Source organism: Microchirus variegatus (assembly GCF_963457635.1).
Source record: "Microchirus variegatus genome assembly, chromosome: 4".
Classification (NCBI taxonomy): Eukaryota; Metazoa; Chordata; class Actinopteri; order Pleuronectiformes; family Soleidae; genus Microchirus; species Microchirus variegatus.
The window spans coordinates 15,132,672-15,155,556 of NC_139805.1; the positions used below are offsets into that span (position 1 = coordinate 15,132,672).

At 40.5% G+C, this 22,885-nt stretch overlaps 1 protein-coding gene across 1 annotated transcript; it reads left to right on the top strand.

The window, feature by feature from the left end:
• Window positions 1–1,187: 1,187 nt before the first annotated feature.
• cers1 (ceramide synthase 1) lies at window positions 1,188–22,441 on the top strand (the record flags this gene model as incomplete). Its single annotated transcript, XM_083887486.1, has 7 exons — window positions 1,188–1,427; window positions 15,407–15,566; window positions 17,222–17,402; window positions 18,407–18,568; window positions 19,076–19,223; window positions 20,255–20,424; window positions 22,399–22,441. 7 exons carry the CDS (start codon window positions 1,188–1,190, stop codon window positions 22,439–22,441), a joined length of 1,104 nt encoding a protein of 367 aa, XP_083743612.1.
• Between the last annotated feature and the right edge of the window lie 444 nt (window positions 22,442–22,885).

The window sequence follows — 22,885 nt, forward strand, 5'->3', positions numbered from 1 at the left end:
AAAAAAGGTATTCATCCCCTACTGAAATACTGAAAATTTTTGTTTTTGTTTGACCATATTTTTTCAGATATTAGTATGATGTGTGAATAAATGTAAAGAAAATTAAGTCAACTTTTTCTATTTTATTATTGACCAGATATTTGTAATATTACGTCAAAAACAATGTTCCTCTCTTGCTTCTGGTTCAGCTGGGAGTTCAAAAAGATAGCAGTCCTCATGACGTCACGCCCCCCACGGCTTTCCCCCTAACTAGCACATAAACGTGCGCTGTCCTCGTCACCAGTTGATTCCCGTCGAACGCACAGCGTGGTGTGTCAAACTGACGCTGCCCCGTACACGTTGGAGGCGCAGCTGCGGCGGCAACGGACGGCATAGGAGGAGACGTATGGCCACACTCTTCTCCATCTCGGTCCCTTTTACTAGGTACTCTCGTGAATTGACGCTCTCGCTCGCGAAGCGGCACAGAAACGTTATACACGGCGAGTAACGGACTGGGATGAGGCCGTACGCGACCGAAGCGGTCATAATAACTGCATGTGCTGGCTGCTGAGCTCGGCGCTGCGACACAGAGACGCCCGGAGACCTCCAGTTGAAGCCGTCGGTGTGTGTTGTTGTGCGCTATCACGTATTTGGGTTAATTTATTTAAGTAGCGAGCTTCCTAGCGGGCAATGCCGGTCTATTCACTAGCGTGCGCTTTTTATTGAATTTAGCTAGGTGGCTAACGAGCACGCGCCGCCGCCGCTGATGAGCTCGCGTGCGTAGCGGAATGATGAGGAGAAATCTTCAACAGACAGGCGGAGATACACACGCTATTGGATCAGATTAACGGTCAAGTCCCCATTTATTAATTGGTTTGTGTGATTATTGGAGCCCCGCAGCCGTTGATTATGAGGTCAGACCCGGTGGGCCCAGCGACCATTCATAAAATGATCCTTAACGCGATGGATGGGCCCATCTCTTAATGTGGAAAACAAAGAATTAGGCTGCCGAACAGTGTAAGCTGGTTATATAAGCTTAGTTATCTAGCGTTTTTAGGCGCGCGAGCAGCCTGTGTGTCGGATTAGAGGCACAGTCAAGACCGAACTCCTCCCTGGACGCGCACTCGCCCTCAATTGGATTATTTTGTTATTTATTTATTTTTTTAACCACGATTTCAGCGCTCTTGTTGTTCCCGTGACTCACCACAATGAGCGGTCACACCGGCCCCGCAGAAGTGGAGCCCATGCCGGGATACTTGGACCTCATCACCAGAGCCTCGTCAGTCATGCTGGGCGCATGGAGAGACTGTGGCCGTTGCGGTCTGGAGCTCTCCAAACGGACTCTGCTGGATAATGCGTACATTACTTGGACCGAAATCGCCCTGTTCATCTTTTGCGCCTTTCTGTGCACGCAGGTCAGGCAGGCACTGACAGAAAGTGTGTTTCAGGTACGTGACACAGAACCACAATCATAGCCATGGGGCGACACATGACGCTCCCCTGTCACATCATGATTGCCATTCATGATAATATTGCGATAACTGTTTTTTTAGGATTGTGAATGTAAACAGATGGGGTCATTTGTCTATAGTCAACCTTTATTTCGTGCTCATGCTTAAGCTTTTAGTAAATGTGCACATATTTGTATTTTAGTCGGTGAACTAATGTAACTAATGTTACAGAAAACATAAACATGGCCTAAAAGTGCTATGTAAAATGTTACTAACAAACATGTTACTAATTACTTATGGTGCCAGATATGTTACAAACTGCTTTAATGCAAACTACTCAACTTTCGCTCTTTGCATTTTGTGAAAGCTTATTCAGATACAGAGGAAAGAGATGGACTATTGTTACTAATGTTTAAAAAATATTGGACATATTGGAATGCTTTGTTTTCTATATCATGCTGAATAAATACTGTTTACATATATATTAAGTGACTATTACGTTAGATCATAATAAATAATTTTGTCTTGTAATGACTGGAAAGATCACTCACCTGACATGACTTTCCCATTCACTATTATCCTGATAATGAAAAGTCACCTAATTAACTTATTGTTAGTGATTTTTTTTTTTTTAGTATGAACCAATATAAGATCATAGATACTTCAGGTCTTATCCCTAATCACAACACATAACCAATCCCCTGGTAACTCATGAGTAATTTATTTACATCCTTAATTAATGGATCTAGAAGTTCATTTCTCTAATTAGAGCCTCTGCTCAGCAGGAGTTGCCTCTGAGGATGCATCTCTCAGGAGTTGTCACTGAAGGCACATCATGCGTTTTTGCTTGCATAGCTGTTTGAATGTGATGCAATGTCTACAACAGATCTTAAAAAAATACTAGGTTCAGATGGAGGTTTAATATACAGTGAATAAAATAATAAAATCAGAATGAAGAGGTCATCTGCACTGACACTGCTTCAGCACAGCTATATTGTCAGAAAACATTAACCCAACCCTCACTCAACTAAAACAGCTCTTGCACACAGAATTTCCCATGCATAGTTTGTCATTTGGATATAGTGAGACATTCAAGATGGTGCCAGTTTTAGTATGATAAGGAAGTGTGCACACACATGTAAAACCCAGTCAGCTCTTACAAAATAAGAGGTAGTGTCAAATAAGACCACGTGTTAGTGTTAGTATAAATGTATGCTCACTGAATACAATCTCTCTGCTTAATATTCTCTCGTATTCCAGTCTTTTTAAAGGATTATTGGATATTGAAGCATTTAGATTTCTGGTGGTGTTTTTTGGTGTGTCAAGTCAGTATTATGTCAATTTGAAAATTATGATGCAAATGCCCTCTCCTCTCTCTTTGTGCTTCTTACACAATCTCTCTGTTAACTGCATAACTGTCCAACAGTTTCAAACAGGCTTCAAACTTGGCATGTGACTTACTAAGGACACCAGAGTGTGCAGTACCGACTTTGACATTGTTTGGGTAGGAAATGCCAGAGATCAGGTATGGGTACTGCACTGGTATAAATGAAAATGTGTAAAAAGTATGTATTATTTCTTAGGAAAAATCACTATACGACATATTGTAAAACAATACCTCTTGGAAAAATCAATAATTCCACAAAGTTAAATAAATCTAAGCAATAAAATGAAATGTTGGCTTAGTTTAGTAAGCATTTTACAATTCTTATTGTAGGGGTGGGAATCACCAGAGACACCACACATGACAACACAATATTATCACGATATTTACAATCGTGATAATCACAATACTGTATTTGCAAAAAAAATTATTGTGATATACTCACACAATAGCTGAGTGAGAGTGAGCACTTGGCACATCTAGTAGACTGAAACGATAATTGTTTTTTTGTTTTTTTTCATGCTAATCCACAAAAACCTTAACAAATCTATACTTGGTGTTTCAAAATCAATATAATATTGCTGCGCAAGATATTTTACAGCTTGACTGTTTCATCATATGTAACTTATCTTCCTCTGATGGTGTCACAGATGATAATTATACCATTATCTTATTGGCTTATGCTTTACTAATTTGAGCTTTTGCATTTAAAATATTTTCCTAGCTTTATTTTTGGAAATAAGACCACAAGACTGCGACATTAGACACATGCTGCTACCATAAAGTAAGAAAATAGCTTTACTTAGTCACTTAAGGACCAGGAGAGTGCACTTGTGAGACTGCAGTGCCCCTAAAAGCAGCAGTACTACTTTGTTTTTAACAGTAACAAGCTTCTCAGAGGGCAGATGTTCAGGCTGTACTCTGACAGATTGGCTCTATGCCCAGGTCTCTGATATTGGCTTAACCCATCCAACTCCTGAGTACCTCCACCCTCTTGGTGCAGACAGGGAAGGGCCCTCTTTAGTGTGGACGTAGCCTCCAGCGTATTACTCTGCCATTATTGTGGGTGGGGGTGTGTGTTTTCCACACAGTAAATTGCTACAACATTGATGTTGGCATGCCATTGCTGAGTACCCTGTGTGTGAAGGCAGATGTTTGCCTGGGAATGCACAGAATGAGGCCTGTTTCCCCTCCTCACATTATGTGTGTGAGTCATTGACTCCTATAAAACAGTATGCACAGACCCTTGATGGCCTTGATTTAACAAGTCGTGTGAAGGATATTGTGAGTTTATTGCTGTATTCATCACAAAAGCAGAGCTGGGTTATCAGACATAGTTTGAGGATTTGTTTGAGGTCATCACATACCTCTGACATGAACACAATAAACCATTTTTTAAAAATTGAATAACAAATAATCCACATTGCATTTAATATCGTGTCTGTAATGATTTAAATGCTTTTTGCATTGTTGAGGAAAATATTTGCTTTCGGTTGTTTTAGAATTTGTTGTCAAGTGAAATCATAGAGCATCGCAATAACTGCAGACAATCTTAAGCACACATACTTAACTAAATCTAGACCTCATGAGACTTCTGATATTAAATGCTAGCTTGCACACCAATGGAGAAATTAGTGTTTGTTCCATTTAACTGAATGTTTGTTCCACTGACATGCTATTTAAAGACTTCAAACACTGGTGCACTAAAGCAATTATTCATGCATAAAGCTTTCAGTTAAAGAGATGGGTATCTGTCAGTCAGGTCATTGTAAAGTTGTTATACATTTGTTTTTCTATTTGCAGAAGTTGCTCATTTAGAATCTATCTGCAAGGAGAGCTGGTGGATAACATTAATCTGTTTCCTGTGTTGTTAAGTACAGAACTGCCAGTCAAATTTTGAAAAAGTTGAACCACTTATATTGTGGCTTACTCTGGTGAGCATCTTTTTCCACTGTACAGATCATGTTCGTGGAAGCAGCCCTAGTAATACTGGTGTGCCTGGTGAAAGCCACTGGACAGACAGGCATCTATGTTTGGGTTGTCCTTCTCTCCATCTGTTTCATTATGGTGAACACAATGCCTTAAGAGCATGTGTAGGAATCTTCTTCATGTTTGGTACAAACATTCAGTTGGATGCAAGGATGAACTGATTAGCGTTTGGTTAAAGCTCAAGGTTGCAGACTGTGACCTCACAAAATAGTGTTATAATTTAGTTTTTATGTTGCACTTGGTCAGTGGCACCACACTAACCCAGTCTGTGTGAGACTTTTGACTTGTCTGTGGTCAGAGGACTAGGTAACTTGGTCATGTTTGCTAAACTGGAGGTTTGATAAATGGCTAGTTGTCTTGATTTCTTCTGGTCTGTATGTTTCAGCCTTTCGTTATGCACCCAAATTGCTCATGGTTCCATCAGTTCATATATCAGTCAGTACATTTTCATGCACCATTTGCATACGTTTGCTCACAGTGGCATGTTGGCAGAAACGTTTCTGAAAAATGACTGCAAATCCATGGGGGTTGAGCAGTATATCACAGAGCTGGACAGACTGAAAATATTTGATCCTTGCAATTCCCCAGGAGCTTTGCACAAGTATAGCAGTTTCTGGAGTGGACGTTATTCTGTGTAATCTCTCTTTCTGATAAGCTTTTCCTCATACTTCAATGCTTAAACATCACAGCAAAAGCTGAATATCGGGAAGTTGTGAATCTGGATGCCAACTCCAGAGTTAGAGTGATCACTCTACAGAATCTGTGGGTTCCCATCACTCCGTCTACGCTCGATTTGATTGTGTTTAATAGCATTGATCCACCCGTTAACGCGTTTACACATATTTTAAGTCTGGTCTTAGTTGGACTAACACAGTCATTTTGTTGTTTTTTTCCTTATGTCATGTAAAAGTACTGAGTGAGTGAACATGCTGTAGGCTGTTGGTGTTAGATGTATACTGTAAAGTAGAATGTAGTTCTTTTTTGGCAACAATCAGACGTTCCATAGTGCCACTGCCAATGCAGACGATGCAGAGCAGCTCAGGCTTTAACAGAGGTGACATTCACTCTGTTGTGAGTTGATGTACCATCAAAATAGTCCTGCAGACATTTTTTGAAGGTTGAAATCCTACATTGTTTCTCTTTAACTCCACTCTTTATAAACATGCTTTATCAAAGTATTTGTGCAAATTTGTGTGGGTCTTCATCTTGTGGTGTATGAGTTGCATTTCTGATACTGTATGTTTTTTCTTCACTTATGCTGGTCACATATGCCACTTCCTACTATAACAGTATAGGAGGATGAGAGCATGGATGATTTCGGTAAAGGAAGTAGAGAGAAAATAAATGTTGAAAAAGAACAGAGTTAAAATGACGTCACTGGGGGAGAGTAAAAAAAAAGGTGGAAAAAGAGTAGATGGGGTGATCCGAGGGGATGAATGAAAAAAGGAAAAGGGGAGGAAGGAAGGAAGGAACTGCAAAGTGAAATGAAGTGAAGTGAGGGGTTGTGTGTCTTGGCTGGTGCCTGCTGAATCAGCATGCAGACAATCATTAATAAATAACACACACACAAACACACCATAAGCATATGTTCGTAAAAGGGACAAATTGTCATCTGTCCACTAGGGCTGCACGATGTTAAGAAACCATGTGATATGAAATAATATTGTGGAATATTGTTAGTGTGATGTGACTTGCGATAAACAAACAAATACCTGTCTCTGTCTATGCTGGGTTTGCTGCCAACAAAGCCCAAGACCGTGAGTAGAGCAGCCAGTGCAGACTGAAATGCATTATTTCCATTCTGATGACATGGTTTTATTGAAGACATTTTCTGCAACCCTAAACAAAAACATCCTTTACTATCTTGATTATTGGTTTTCTAACTGCAACTCTCCAACAAATTATCTTCTCAAATCTCTGGTCGAAATGATTGAAGAAAAGTAAAGTGTGCTAGGCTGTCATGTTAAGCCCTAAAAATAAAAATAAAGATAAGTTGTGGGTCAAACAAAACAACCACAAAGAACAATTTACATTGATCATTGTTCAATTACTCTCTGCGATTTATGTCTTGTAATTGATATTGAGATTTTGAGAAATGATCTCAATACCACAGGCAGTGCCACCCATATGCTTTCACTCACACACTCTAATACACTCAGAAAGAAAGGAGAGCAGCAGCATCAGTGTGCTCGCCAGCTCCAGTCATGTTGCAGTGCTTATCTCCCTGCAGAGAACTGCGCAGCGCCTCGTCCCCTGCTGTTGTTCTAAATGTGAACGCAGCCTGTGGTTTGACAAGCTCCCCAACCACGGATCCTAGATCCCCCTTCACTAAGCACCCCCCCCCCCCCCCCCCGCTCATTATTGTGCACTATAGCCCAGAGAGAAACCTGATTCTGGATTTGTGGTGAACGGGAAGTGCTGTCCATTCATCCAAAAGTGCCCACTCATGTGATACCTTCTTGTAATCTTGACACCAATTGCAAGCAGTTGTTCTAAAGTTAGGTTGTTACTAGTATAGTCATATCCTCTCCTCAGTTCTCTAATTCATCATGTGGCTTATTGTGTGAGCAACTTATTCATCCTTACATCCCTGACATTTGATCTATGGCCTCTATGAGCGTCAACCTGTCAAACGTAAATGTTGCACTTACAGGTTCACAAAACTGTCAGCACCACTGATTCGGACACTGAACCTTTGCTGCAGTTTATCATCATTTGACAGTCGTGCGATTGTTTCAATCATGTGTCTTTGTTTATATATTTATAATATGCCTTATTATGCATCAAGTTTCTGACCTGGTCTGTGTGCAGAAAGTGGACTGTATGATGCCTTTCTGCATTGTAACTGGTCTTTGTGCACTTGGGGGGGATTGGCTGCCTGGAGGGTTCTTTCTGCTTGTAACGCACCCAGCGTAAAACGTGGCAGTGACATTGTTTCACTGTTCTTTGACTGAACAAAAGAAAGTAATTAGTAGATGAAAGATACATCGATTAATACATTTCCATGTACAGTTAAGTTGAGCTACAATTGTAGCTCGCCTTTACCAATCTGATGTAGTACAATTTCAGTCTGACTGACACATGCACATGGATTTTAAAAGTCTGTTTTAGGCAGTCTAACAGTAATTACATTTTATGACAAGTAATATATGGCATTAAAATGTATACATACACATATACACACACATACATATATACATAAATATATGTATGTGTATATATATATATATACACATGATCTTAAAATATTTGTCACAGTCCTCACAATTGGCAGTAGAGGAGAGGTGAGCCACTGGTTTGACACTTCATAGTGGTGAGTCATAGCTGGATCAGGCACATATACTGTACCACCAGCTCAAAACAGGGCCATGTATCAGCTCTGTTTGTGGACTGTGACAGTTCCTGCTGCTCAGCTGGAATGTGTCATTAGGCCTTGACTGCAACAGTGAGAGGCTGTTGCCGGCCCCTCAATCTTTTTCCTCTTCCTCTCTCTTTCTGTCTCACTTATTTTCCCTCCAGATGGACACTGTGAACAGTCTTTTATAAGACAGCGGCACTCACTGTTGAATTCTTACTTGACACTTTACACGGTCTCTGTTCTAACAAGGACACAGACTCCTTCGCAGTATCAAGAGAAAGCTGAAGCTTATTTTTGCATGCACAGATCACATCAAGTGTCATACACTTTTAAGTGTGTGTTGTATTTGTTACCTCTTTGGGACTATGTCTGGCATAATCACTGACCTTGTCAGGAGCATTTGTCCTCATGGGAATCAAAACCTGGTCTTTATTCCTGGGGTTAGGTTCTGGTTAGGGTTAGGCATTAATTGTTCATGGTTAAGGTTAAAGGATAATGCTTTGCTTAGGCTGTCCAAATGAATAAATCTGCCTCCTGTGTAAATACTGGTTTATATAGATTTATTTTGATTATCAAAGTGACTAAAAGTTAATGATTCAAGCTGACATGCAAAGTTAAGTTGAGCTACAATTGTAGTTTGCCTTTACCATATAATTTGGCTACTTTCCTTGTGCCATTATATAATGGAACACAGTAAGTGGAATTGGTTTATTGAATTAAGTGTGTCTGCCTCCACTATGCTAGTTAGGTCTTTGAAAGAACTCCGCAACACCGATTTGAGAATGCTCCATCCTTTTCCTCAGGACAAAGCCATGTTATCATAATTTTTTCAAGTAAATGTTTGTCTGTTTGAATATATTTTATGTTTGTATTTGTCCTTACTTTACTTTGAGTTCAACAGTTTGACACAGAAAATGATCAGTGTAGCATTATATTTAGGATGAAACATTTTCCCTGTCAAATAATTTTTGAAATATCTTTTATTTTTATTTTTCATAAAGCAATTGTGAAAAAAATCTTATTGTGAGCCCAGAATGGGGAATCGTATTGCATCAGGATTTGGTTGGGGAATCGTTACATTCCTACCGTGCACTTGTGTTTGGATCAGAATGGTCCAAATGGGGCATCGTTGATTGGCCTGTTAAAAATACACACACATGCATGCATGCATGCACAGATCAGCACTAATTGTCTGTGCACTGCTAGTGGCATGTAAACTGCATTATGAATGACAGCCATATGTCATATAGCTCTCACTATAGCAGACAGGGGGGCAGCTTCAGTGAATGGCTGAATGAAAGAGGGATGTAGCACAAGAAGGCAGAGAAAATGTTTTTTACCTAAAATAAAGAACATGCTGGCTTATTGGCACGTGGCTTATTTGCTACAGTGTGTCTTATGTGCCGTGCACTGTTCCTGTTCCTAAATATATATAATTATTATAATTTTTTGTCTTGTGTCTTTTTGTCTTGTGTATATATATATATATATATATATATGTATATATATATATATATATATATATATATATATTGTGTGGTGTTACTTCCTCTTCTGGTGTCATCTAAAAGGTTAAACTAGGTGATTCACGCTATAGTTCTGTAACACACACATACTGTTTCTCTGCCCTAAACCCATTTGTTCTGCAATGGTAAGACGTATCTGCACTAAAATCTGCTAATTCATGTGTTCAGTATGTTTAGACTGGATAACATTTACTAATTTGAGTGTGCTACCATGGGTCATCAGTATCTGTCCACTCACTTGTGTGTATATTAGTTTTGTCAGAGATGGCAGTGGGTGTTCTAATTGTGGTTTTAATCAAATCATGTTCAAATGTTCAGCCAGCCGCTTGGTTCAACATCAGTGTTCTAGCCGCCTTACTTTGGCCACCTGGATGAATTTGCATGTGTGTCTCCCTTCAAGCACAGCTTTGCAACATACCAAATTCGCATCAGCTTCAGCCACTTCCTGTGAATAATCATGGTATGTGTGTAAGGGAGCCATGATTAAAATATTATTCAACATTAGTCATTTAAAAGGAGGTTGGGAAACGAGAGCGTATGAGCATAGACTACAAGGGTAACATTAGGGCAACAAAAGTAGAATTTTAAATGTTCCAGACCTGGTTATATTAAAGATTTAATAATGTAAATAATTATGTCCATTCAGAACAATGACACTTGGGATAGTTAGTATTGGGCTGCCACATTCTTGCTCGCTGTCCTTACATGGGTACAGCCATGAAATATAATGGCTGAAAAACCCTGCTCTACATGGATCAGCATTAAACCCTCTTGGATAAACCAGTAACTCAAAAAACTAACAAAAGCAACATCAATAGAGTATTTTCTGTGTACACGACAGCAGAGCGAGAGAAAAGGCACAACATATTAAAAAAAAAACAGCAACAAGATAATTGGCTAATGGTGCAGGCATGTCGGGACAGGTCACAGGAGACCAGCTGATGAACAGCTGATCCCAACGTTGACACCCTGGGAAATGGCAGCTAGGAAATGAGAGTGTACATGTCTGGTAGGAGATGACAACAGGAAGTGAGAGTGAAACAATGCATATTCAATTCTTCCTGACTGAACTTGCACAAGAGCTTCCTTTATGCTGGACTTAAAAACAAAATCCAGCTACCTATTGAATTGGTCTTGGAAAAATCTATTTACACCAGTCTGAAAGAAAGCATCTACAACTGAATTGGGTTATTAAGTGGGACTGTGTTGATCAGTGTGATGTCAAACCTCATTAGAGATCAAAGCTGCCCACAACCACAAAGAATGAGAGAGGATGAGGATGAAAGAACTGGCCTTATTGAACAAATCCACACACGAGCCAGCAACCTGACTCACTGCTCCAGTTAATGTTTCTATGTCACAGGCTTGTGGAGCCTCTTATGTCTTGTCACTTGCTTCCAGGAGGGGGGGGGGGGTGGAGGGAGGAAGTGGGAACTTTTTAGAGGGTATAGGGTGAAAGAGAGCACTGGCAGTGCAGCTGCAGATTAATGGAAAAGAGAGTTTTTAGCCACACTGTAGGGCTTTTTCAGCATCCCTTCATGGTTGCCAAGGGAAGTACTTATTTGTCATCAAGCCTCTCTTGCTCTCAGACACTCTGCCTTTCTAATTTCATTGCTGTTTCTGTTCCATTTCCTTTTCTGCTTCTGTTTTAAAACTGCTTTTAAGGATGATGAAAGTAGTGTCTAGTGAAAGCTGGTGATGCACTGAGCTGGAGTTCAGTCAAAGTGTCTGTTTGTCAGTGGAGGGGAGGGGCGGGTCAAGAGTGGGGAGAGAACAGGGAGGAGTCATTGGTCCCAGCTGAGTGTCACTCGAGGATATCATTTATTTGTCAGAGCACCAGTGGATTATCTCAGTGTTCATGACCCACTATAACCCCACTCTCTCTTTTCCTGCCATAGAAAACTATGATGGATGGAGTGGATGGATAAGAGAGTTGGACGGGTCATACACAGTAACAAGAATGAAACCATTGGCAGGTTGTTGGTCTCACAATCTGCACTTTGTCCGTGGTTTGACATTTTGGTTGAAATTAGAGAAACCACCTCCATCCTAAAAATAGAGGCGAGGAAGAGGAAAAACTCTCAAAATAACTTCTCTGTAACATGAATATGTCAGTTTTGTTTACTAACTGATTTAGTACAAATATACTTGTATTTGATTGGACAATGCAGTTTTTAGTTCTATTTAGCTTTATTTACCAGTGCACCAAAGTGAATATCATGGCTGGTGCATCAGAGAAGCGCAACAAAATTAATTTAATATAATATGGCATGTTTTTAGTTGTAAGCTTTTATCAGTCATCAGGAACACCACTGAAGGCCACATTATACTTCTCCGACTGCGTATGCGTTATCCGTCTGCGTCACCACGGAGACACCTCGAGCATTTATACTTCTGCGTCGTGGTGACGGACACTCGCTGCAATTTCCCGCCCGATCAGTATGGGTCGCTGCGCAAGGTTGTTGTGCTTCTGGCTACAGTGAGCAATGGCGTCCGAGAAAGAAAGAGAGAGAAAGACTGTTGTTGTTGAAAAAGTGGCCGTTTCTCACTTTTCTGTGTCACGGAACGCAGTTTTAAGATAATTTGAGGCGAGAAATTGGCCATTTAGAGTCTAAACATGTGCTGTGTGTGTTAAGATATGACGTATTTATAGTTCGGCAGCGGCGTTATCGGCGGGGATCAGCTCCGCCTCTGTCAGGACGCCCGGAGCGCACTGAGAGCCGGCACAGAGCAGCTTAGCTCAGCCTGTCCTGAGGACCAATCGCAGCTCTTGCCGTCTCCGTAGTCACTTGACGGAGTGACGGACACTTAAAAAATATTTCGTGCAGACGGAGACTACGCAGAGGCTCTTCGACAGTCTCTGCGTCGACGCAGAGTCTCTACGTAGCCTACGCAGAGCACTTTACGCAGAAGTATAAATTGGACTTGAGAGTTTGCATGTTCTCCCTGTGTGTGTGGGTTTTCCCCAGGTTCTCCGCCTTCCTCCCACAGTCCAAAAACATGCAATATGGGGATGAGTTAAATTTTTCACTTTAAATTGCCCATAGATGTGAATGTTAGAGTGAATGGTTGTTTGTCTCAATACATGGCCCTGTGATGGACTGGCGAACTGTCCAGGGTATACCTCAACCTATCGCCCTATGTCAGCTGAGGTTGGCACAGGACTTATTTACTTATTACATAAAGTGTACCGGAACTGCCATCTGCAGGTCGTCCAGTTCCAAGACACTTTGTGATCCTTGGGAAACAGAGATGAATAATTCTCACTACTTTCTCATGTCAAGTGATCAATTAATTGCGTCCAGTTTTTCTGAAATTGCCTCTTTAGTTATAAAATGTGGGTGAGATCAAACTCATACTCATATGTGTATGTGTATAGATGCTGTGTACATTTCAGCTTGTGTGTATGTGGCCACAGGTCTATTCATACTGAAATGAGTGTCTGCGTCAGTCTAGTATTTCATACCTTGCATATTGAGCTCACATTTCAGTAGTGTAGTAGTGGCGTGTTCTCCCCATTTGCCCCCATTTGTGCTTGTATTCTTTTAGAATATTCTTCTCGATGGTTTATACAGGTGTGACCTTCCTGCATGACTTCTCTTTGAAGCAAGTCCTTGAATGTTGTGATCTTTTGTTGTCGCCTTCAACCAAAACAAGTGTGCTGTATAAAAAGTTTAGTATATCCCGCAAAGTTGCAAATGTTGTCTTAGCATAGATCCGGACAAGGTCTGTGCATACTATGGTAGGCAGGATTTTCATCACATGGACCAAAGCGTACCTCTGCAGACGAGTGGCCTAAGTCACAGATACAGTAGAAGACAGGGATAGTTATAATAATGTAGAAATAGGAACAAACAGTTGGCGAATGTAAATATGGAAACATTAGGAAGAGATGTAACGGCAGTGATACTGTAGTAATGGTGATTTACAAGTAAGATATGTGTTACAGAGCCTTGGCCGGTGTTCAGGCTCTGTTGTATTTCAGCCTCTGTGGTCGTGCATGAGTGTGCGTAGGCTTATGTTTTTGTGTGACGGGGAGTAGGGGGTATGTGTGATGTGATGGAAGATTGGAGGGGGGTCTGCTGTGTGCTGACAGCTGGCTTCTATAAATATATATCACAGGCAGGGGTAAGACATGAGTTTGGAGAGTAAAAAGAAGAAAGGGGGGGATCTAGACAGTGCAAAATAATGGTGAGGGTGGAGGACGATGGGTGGGCTAGGAAAGAGGGACTTGTGCAGATAAAGTGACAGACTTTTAAAGAACGTGGCAAGTGTACTACTCTCTCCGGACATAGAGCGGAAGCTACTACCATCTCAGCCAATCAGCAGTTTCCAGTGTGGTCTTTATTTGTCACTAATGAAGACCACAAGCTTCCTTCCTTGTCTTGTTGTTTTGATTCCAAAATGTGAACAAAATGGATAAGAGACAAAAGAATAAAATGAGCATAAGTCAAAAAGTAAACGATGGCTTTAGATGAAATTTTCTGGGGGTGTAAAAATGGAAGATATTGGGAGAAAATAAAAAAAATGTGTTCACCTTGCGGGATAGGGGATTGAATTGTCACTGTGGGAAACTGAGCAGCCTTGGCAGAGGTTTGCTGTCTATGAGTGCTCGCTCTTGTTTGTCATTTAATCAGTCACTGAGCTTGTCAGATCGTATCCTGTAGACGAGCTACTTGATAACAAAGTGAATGAGAGGGACTGTATCACTCACTCGGGCAACTTTCGCTTTCCCACCTCTAGTTACACTGTTTGACTGCTTTCCAAAGTACCGTGTGTGTGTGTGTGTGTGTGTGTGTGTGTGCTTGTCTGAGTAGAATTTTGTTTATGAGGCAGTGAGTTTAATTTGGTTTTCCTGTGGCTGCAATTGTTGTTCTTACTTCACCTCTGATGAAGCTAACTAACCTATGTTGACCTGTCCCCCTGTTCATCTTGTCTTTATGCCTCCATGTGTTAATGTATATTTTAGAGGTGGGGGAGAGGAGGCAGCGAGACTGGGGAGGTAATGAGGAACATAAGCCTCATCGTGAGTATGTGGGTGGGGTCATGTTATCAGGCTGCATCAGAACATCAGTAGCTTTCGCTCTGACTTCCTCTGTTTCTGCTTGCGTAGCAAACCATAAGCAGACTCCTGAAAGACATTCATCTGTCACGGGTCACATTTTTGTAATTACGCTGTAAGTGTTGATGGTGCATGTGGGCACATGTATCAGAGATAAGGAGGGATTGTAAAGTGAGATAAATACTTACACGTTTAAACAACATCCTGACAGTGTTAGTAGCACTGGCTCCTGGCCACCATACACTTCCTGTCTCAGTATATGCCACAACAAACAATTAAACAGTCGCCTGAAGTTTACATTGTGTGTATTTTTCTATAAAAAATGTGCCTACAAATGTTGCAGTTAAAGGCAACTGTAAGACTTCTATCAGATATATTTCTCTGTTAAGTTTAGGGAAACTATTTACGATACAATAGATCAGAAGACACAAGCATGCATGGGATTTCCTGTAGTGAATTGCTTCCTTCACCACACACATCAAAAGCAGAACCTTATGTTGAATGTAAAATACTGTTTATGAATGCCTTCTTAATGAACATGTTATCCCAGTAGTCCACTCTCACTCTTGCACATGCCTGAAGGAACAGCTAAGTCATTTGAGTGTCTCTTTATCCCACTGTCTGACCCTGGCCCCTGTCTCTGCTCTGTCCCTGCAGCCTTTAGCACAGTGGTGCAGACTGCTGCCCAAAGATGCTGCCAAGATGCCGGAGAGTGCGTGGAAGCTTGGCTTCTACACCATGTCGTGGTCCTACAGCACCTACCTGCTCTTCTTCAGCTCCTACTCCTTTTTCCATGACCCACCCTCTGTCTTCTACAGTAAGCTCCACAACTTCTTACCTATTTTGTATAGAGCATCTGGAACAAAAACGTATTAATCCCCCCCCCCCCCCTAATAATAAAGTATTAGTAGAATATCTATTTTAAGTTGAAAATTGCTCTATAATAACCTTAGCCATATTTGAAACAGGTCCACTTTAAAAAAGACATTAACCTTAGGAAATGTGTTTAATAGCACATGTTTCAGTTAACCTCAGAGGCTAGATAAGGAGTGGAAGTCATTTTAATCTAAAGTACCAGCAGGCAGCAGTCTACAGAGCCTCTGTGGGGGTAAAGTGAACAATTGGATAGTGTTTTATAGAAGTGCACACAGGATGTGGAGCCCAATGGTTTGTGCCTATTGTGAGCCTTGTTATTAAAGTGTAAGTTCATACAAGGGCACACATCATCTAATAGACACCTTTTAAATTAAAACTTATATTATTTAGATGTGTGTTATTGTGCCTGGAGCTTGGATTAGTCACAATTAGAAACCTTTAAGATGACAATGGTTGACAATGTCAGGTTGATCATGAACAGCTGCATCACCGCTCATATCTATCAGCCTGAGCAGAAGCAGTGTAATGTGACTGGACTTGTGGAACGAGACCATGAGAAAGAAAGAAACGTGGTAGAAGAAAAAGAGAGAAAAAAAGGCTTTAGGCTCTAGTTCCCATGCCTTCGCTTGGCAGCCCTTCTGTTGTGATCCATCTAACAGCCCTCTTCTCAATGTTTAATGATAGAAGGTCCAATCAATAAACATTACACGCGGCCAGAGCGTAACCTCATCCCACTAGAGACCAACCTCTTCAAACACAGGAGGAGAGAGTTTCCGTCCAACATCTGATAGGTTTCAGAGAAATTAGTGAGCCTCGCATCCCTCGACATACATCGGCTTGACTATCCTCTGGTACTTGAGAAACCTTGTGTAATTCTCTCCAGGATCAACTTGATCATGAAAGTGCAGCTACAGTTCATAGTATGAGCAACATAGTCTGAGAAGAAACTAAATAAAAAAAAAGAGGAGGCACAGGAGCGGAACCCATTTTATAAAGCATTAACAGAGTACATACAACCACCAAAGACTAGAGAAGTGTCCACATTTATTTTGATAATACTAACTTGCACCTTTCATATACATGATATGTAACAAAAAGTGTTACATAACCAGTTAATGCCTAACCCTAGCCTGAACCTACTTTAACATAGTTCCTCAGAAACTAGGTTTTGCCTTATTATGACCAGGTTTTGGTCCCCATGAGGACTACTTGTCCTGACAAGGACAGTATTTATGGTCCTAAAGAGGTAACAAGTACTGTGCACACACACATTAATATATAAATAAGTAATATAATATAGGAAATAATAATAATAATTAGATGGAAAGAAACTTAAAATTAACTAAATAAAATACATTTGATCGAAGCAGAGCACACTTTTGGAAAATACCCAAGAGTTAATCAAATAAAATATTAATAAAGGAGTGAATGGATTAATCTTTTTTTTTTAAAGCCAGATTAAAAAGGGAAGCTTTGAGTTTTCTCAAAAACATCAGCTTTCTGTTCTTTCTGCTTAAAGCTGCTTTATCAGTGGATTTGAAAGATAAGAGGTGTCATCCCCTCGTCACTCCCCACATTTCCCTCTTGCTCCCACAGACTGGAAGAGTGGTATGTCAGTGCCTGCAGATATCGCCATTGCCTACCTGATCCAGGGAAGCTTCTATGGCCACTCCATCTATGCCACAATCTACATGGACGCGTGGAGAAAAGACTCTGCCGTCATGGTGGTGCACCACATCATCACACTGGCACTCATCAGCTTCTCCTATGCCTTCAGGTGATGATCTTATCTTATCTTATAGTGGTTATCTGTGTAATCTTCAGCCTGTTAAGTCACTAAAGAGACATTTTTATTTCAGACTCCAGCTACATTTGAATTTTAGATTTTTTTTTTTTCTTTCAGATTTTTACTGCTGTTCCTGTTCCTCATTTCTTTATAATTCATCTTTTCAGAACCCTGTGGGTTAACTGCACAATTATATGTATAATTTAAGCAATTATACATGTATAATTACATTTAACAACTGTTTTAGCAAATCTAATGGCTTGGTTGGATATCTGATATTTATCTGATATCTGAAAATTAATTTACTATTCTTAATTTGCATTTATATTATCTTAGGATAAAGGACATATGTCTTGCCATGTTTAATAATGCTTAGGCATATATATCTAATTATTTTTTGTTTTTGAGGATTTTATACCTTGTTTTTCTGTGTCTTATTTCTATACTTTGATTGACTACTTTCATTCTGATTCTGATTAAGATCAAACTATATCAAAATAAGAGCAAACACAATTCAGCAGCTGTTGTATCGGATATTTCAAATTGTCCCATTGCTGTCACGTCACTGCATCATGACAGTGCAGAGAATTAGCCACACAAAGAATCATATGAACGATGAATTACAGGAAAGTCTTTGTACTTCTTTAACATGCTTTTAGCATCTGGTAGCATGAAATACAGTTGCATGCATGACTGAACCCAAGAAAATGCTGAACAAAAGCATATTTGTTTGGTTGATTGTCATTTATAACCTGCAGCACTGACTGTCTGACAGGAACCACAGTTATCATAGTTCAGAGACGATTCAGACAGATTCTTACTCCTAAGTAATGACAGAAACAGCTTAAAGAAAGAGCTTAATGTGCTCCATTATGAGATTGTTTTCACTTAATATCCTAAATACAGTTACGCATATTATAACGAGTTAGGTATTAGGAGTAAGCCTGTATGTGCCGTTTATACCCATATTGTACTGTATGTTCTCTGCTCCACAGATACCACAATGTAGGGATCCTGGTGTTGTTCCTCCATGACATCAATGACATCCAGCTGGAGTTCACTAAGCTCAACATCTACCTGAAGAACCGAGGCGGAGGCTATCACCTGCTCAACGACATTCTGTCCAACTCGGGTTCTGTCAGCTTCAGCATCACTTGGTGAGGCTCAACAAACAATAAACAAAAGACACATACTGTACACACCAAAGGCATATTGTCATGCAATTTCAATCGCATGTTGAATTGACTATTTCAATGAGTAAATGTGCCCAGTTGACACTGTTTATTAGCAAACAGGACCTTTCCCTTCCTGAAGTCTGTCCTGGTGCAGTGAAGTGGTCAATTTAAGCTTCTAAACCAATCAAGCGCTCCTCTCTACTTCAGTGTTGACTGTATTTAGGTATTTATGACTGAGCACCACCAGCTTATCATCACTGGATGCTCACACTTTCTTCTGGTCTGGTGGTGAGAGGGTGCGGTGAAATTCCCCTCTGAGTTCTTTCACAATTTCATGACAGTTTTATACGTCACTGTTGATGCACAAAGGCTGATTAAACTTCAGTCATCCCCATGGCTTCATTATTGTTCTGTCTCACTCTTATTCAGTCATGAACAGTCAGACATGTATGATGATTGTGTTCCTGGTCTTCTCTGTGTCTCTGTCAGGTTCTGGTTCCGTCTCTACTGGTTCCCTCTCAAAGTGCTGTATGCCACATGTGTGTCCAGCCTCCAGTCTGTGCCCAACATCCCCTTCTATTTCTTCTTCAACGCCCTTCTCTTGGCCCTGCTGCTCATGAACATTTACTGGTTCTTGGTGAGGAGACACACAGATACACCTATACAGATACACACATAGGACTTTGTCAGTATGAATTACAGCAGTGTTCCCCAAACGTTTGAAAAAAAATGACAAACATCGCAAGTAAAAGGCTGGAAGAAATTTTTTAATATCGCCTCGCTTTGCCAATGCACATTTATTTTGCTTTTCTATTAGCCATAGTACCTGGTACTTTTTTAAATACCTGCTCTGGCGAGGTTCCAAGCGAGCTGAGCCAATACAATGCGTGATGTCGTCAGACTGCCGGCCACTGATTTGTCACAGTGTAGTCACAGAAAGAGGTGTGAGCAAGACGTCCGACACAAGAATCAAAGCAAACAATGCCGAACTGTAGATCCGTTAAAAAGACTTAACAAATCTTCAACAATTAGCAAGGAAATGTCTAAAATCTCAATATGTTATCAGAGGAGTATGGTGTATTTAGCAACAGCACTGTCTGCGATCGCGATCACTAACCCTGCCTGTATTTCAGATCAGTGACCGATTATGCAGGAAGTAAAGAACAAACAAGTCACTGGTTTGTGTGTGTCACGTGTAAAACTAAGTCACATCAGTTTCATGCAGCCAGAGAATCAACCACACCTCGTATAATCGTGCTGGGACCATGTAGTGGAAACACGGCATAAGTACATCAGCTCCACTTGACTCTCTGTGTTTCTCAGTATAACACTGAGTGATGTGTTTTACATCATGACTGACAGTGTAACAGCTACACCGGTAAAGTGAGACGGTGGCAAAGTTTAGGTTACGGTATTATCCTCTGTTCTCTAAAACATGAGTTAGTGAGAGTTAGTAACGGAAAACGAATGCTTTCAGGAAGCTCTGCAGGCTCAACTGAGGCTTGTAGTTAGTCTGGAGGGAAAGTGACATTCCTACACTTGCAATATTTTGGTGACAGACGTTACACACTAAGCATTTTAAGGCTACTGTTTGCTTGTTTTAAGAAAAACTGTTACAAAACATGAAATTTTTGCATTTCCTGTGTCCCCATACCCTCTCTTTTGCAGTTCATCGTTATTTTTGTAGTGAAGGTGCTAAAGGTTAAGGAGGTGAACGACGTCAGGGAGTACGAGGACGAGGAGGAGAGTAAAGCAACAAAAGGCCTGCACATGGAGCCTCAGGCAGCAAACAACGATGATGATGATGATGATGCTGGACATCACAACTCTGCCCAGAGGTGAGCAGCAACGTCAGACACGGTCATTCTATACCACAGTCCCTTTAAATGTTGACTTTATTTTTAGCAGCAGGCAGTTTGGCAGAAAACCAAAGCTGCTGTCATAAAGATGCTATTTGTTGAATTTCTTCATCATTAAATGATTACTTTTAAGACAAGGACATTAACAGGAGACATTACCTCTGTGAGGAGCAGGAATCGCTGATTCTCTGTGTGGAGTTGAGTGTGGGAGAGTGGTTTACATACTTTTGTTTGCAGCAGAAATAATTCTGACTTTGTGTCAGTACCTTATACAATCACACGTTTAAAAAAACATGAACTATCACTTTAACTTGTACCAGGGCACTAATGCTGTGAGACAAGTACCAGGGCTTTTATCTACCAAACTGATAAAGGTGCATTTTTTTGGGGGTTTTATAGATACAATTTAAAATTCTTCAAGAACAAATAAAATGTGTACCACCTAAAATGTACAATTGAATTTAAAAATAATAGTTATGGACAACCATGTCTCTGACTCTGTCCCTAACTGATCCTAACAGTTATTGACATTTTAATTATGATTGTAGCTCGATAAGAGAAGAACATAATGAAGCACAGCTAATTTTTTTATTATTATCTTTACATGTTTGCTTCTAGAAGAGCAGAGAAGCCACTGTATTGTGTAATGCAGTGGTGGGTAAATGAGCAACTCAGCACTTTTAAATAGTAAGCTTTAAATAAGAATGTGCTAACTTGAGTAAAACCAAAGCCTGACTGTCTGTGGCTTTATCTGAAGTTATGGATTCCTCTGTTTTTATCTGTGAAGTTATCTTTAGCCTCGCGCCTGACTGACATGATCACAGATGATCGGCAGCCTTTGACCACTGCAGCTCTGAAGTTGACGACGTGGTCCCTCCCTTTAGTTTCAGAGAGGCCAGAGATGGAAAAACCTGTGGTCGAACCTTAAGAGTGATGGAAGGTGTAGACACAGGAGGAGCAGATCTCCACTTGAGGTTGTGTAATAATAAGTGGCCATCGTGGACAGATGGTACAGTATCAACAAAGAGGCGGGCACCATATGGACGTGTGATTATGTGACACTGCTTATCTCGCTGGCCTTGAACACTGCTGATATTCCCTCTACCTGCTTAACCCGCCTGAGGAGCTTACTCTCATTCCTAAGACTCCCGTTCCACAACCTCTCTCATTTGGTCTATTTTTAAATTTGGAGTGGTATTAACCGTGTTTAAATAAGTCCCATGTAAATATAGGGACTTGACGTATATGTATATTTTTATTTGTTGTTATTTTATTGAAATTACAACACACCGTAGCTTTAAGGTGTAACCAGGGAACAAACAATTGGAGTGAAGAGGATGTAAAAGCTGTGGCTCAGAGTCATGCTTTTGACCTGAGAGACTGGTCAGTCTAAGGTTAATCTGATGCATAATAAATGCATATTGTGTTTTTTTTGTAAGTAATAGGCTCTTTGCATGTAGTTTGCATGTCCTTCCCACAGCCCAAAAACATGCAATATGGGGATTAGGTAAATTGGACGCTCTACATTGAAAGTGGATGGTTGTTTGTCTCTATGTGTCCCTGTGACGGACCTACTGCCTATCGCTCTGTGTCAGCTGAGATTGGCACAGCACCCCCGTGTCCTTCATGTATGTATTTATTTATTCATGCAGCAGCCATTTTGAAAGGTCACAATATGAAAATCACAGGTGTAAATAATCAAATTATTGGTGGCTGAGTTCCAATCTTCTTACAGTGACTGTGACAGGCAGACACATGTATGGCTGTATTTAGTTGTTAACTCGCCAAGCTCAATCTGAAGGTTTTTCTTTGGGTCATTTTCAGGTATTGTCTTTGTCCTTTCTGTTCACTGTGAGGTTTGTGGTCACTGCTTGACTCAGGAGGTGCAAACAGAGATGCATTTCCTTTAACTCCTCATCTCATTAACTCTCTCCTCTCGCTCTGTGTTTGCAGGAAGCACGTGCAAAACGGGGTCACCAAAGAGAAGCATCTATAATGGGCTCTCTGTCGCCACACCTGGCACTAGGCTACAACTACAAGACAAGACAAGACGCCCTCCTGGGACAGCTCATGTTCCAGAGCAAAGCTCTGAAGGGAAGAGTGTCAAAAAAACAGAAAAGGGGAGGGTAAAAAAAAAAAAACTCAAGTTAGGGCACGATGACTTTTTATTATTTTTATTTGTTTTAGAACATTCATCACTGTTGTTTTGTTCTCAGTCAGTTCCTTTCTTCTTTTTTTTTATTAGAGCACTATGAATGTTACTTCAGGTGACTTGTTTGTCTTATTGTTCCTAACTATACATTCATTTGAAAACAAACCAGCCGTACTGACAGTCAGGCTGTTCTTGTATTAGGGAGTGTCATTATCAAAGGTAAACGCACACATACAGTAACAGCACTGAAACACCCAGACTAGGCAAAAGGTTTAGGGTTTGTGTCGA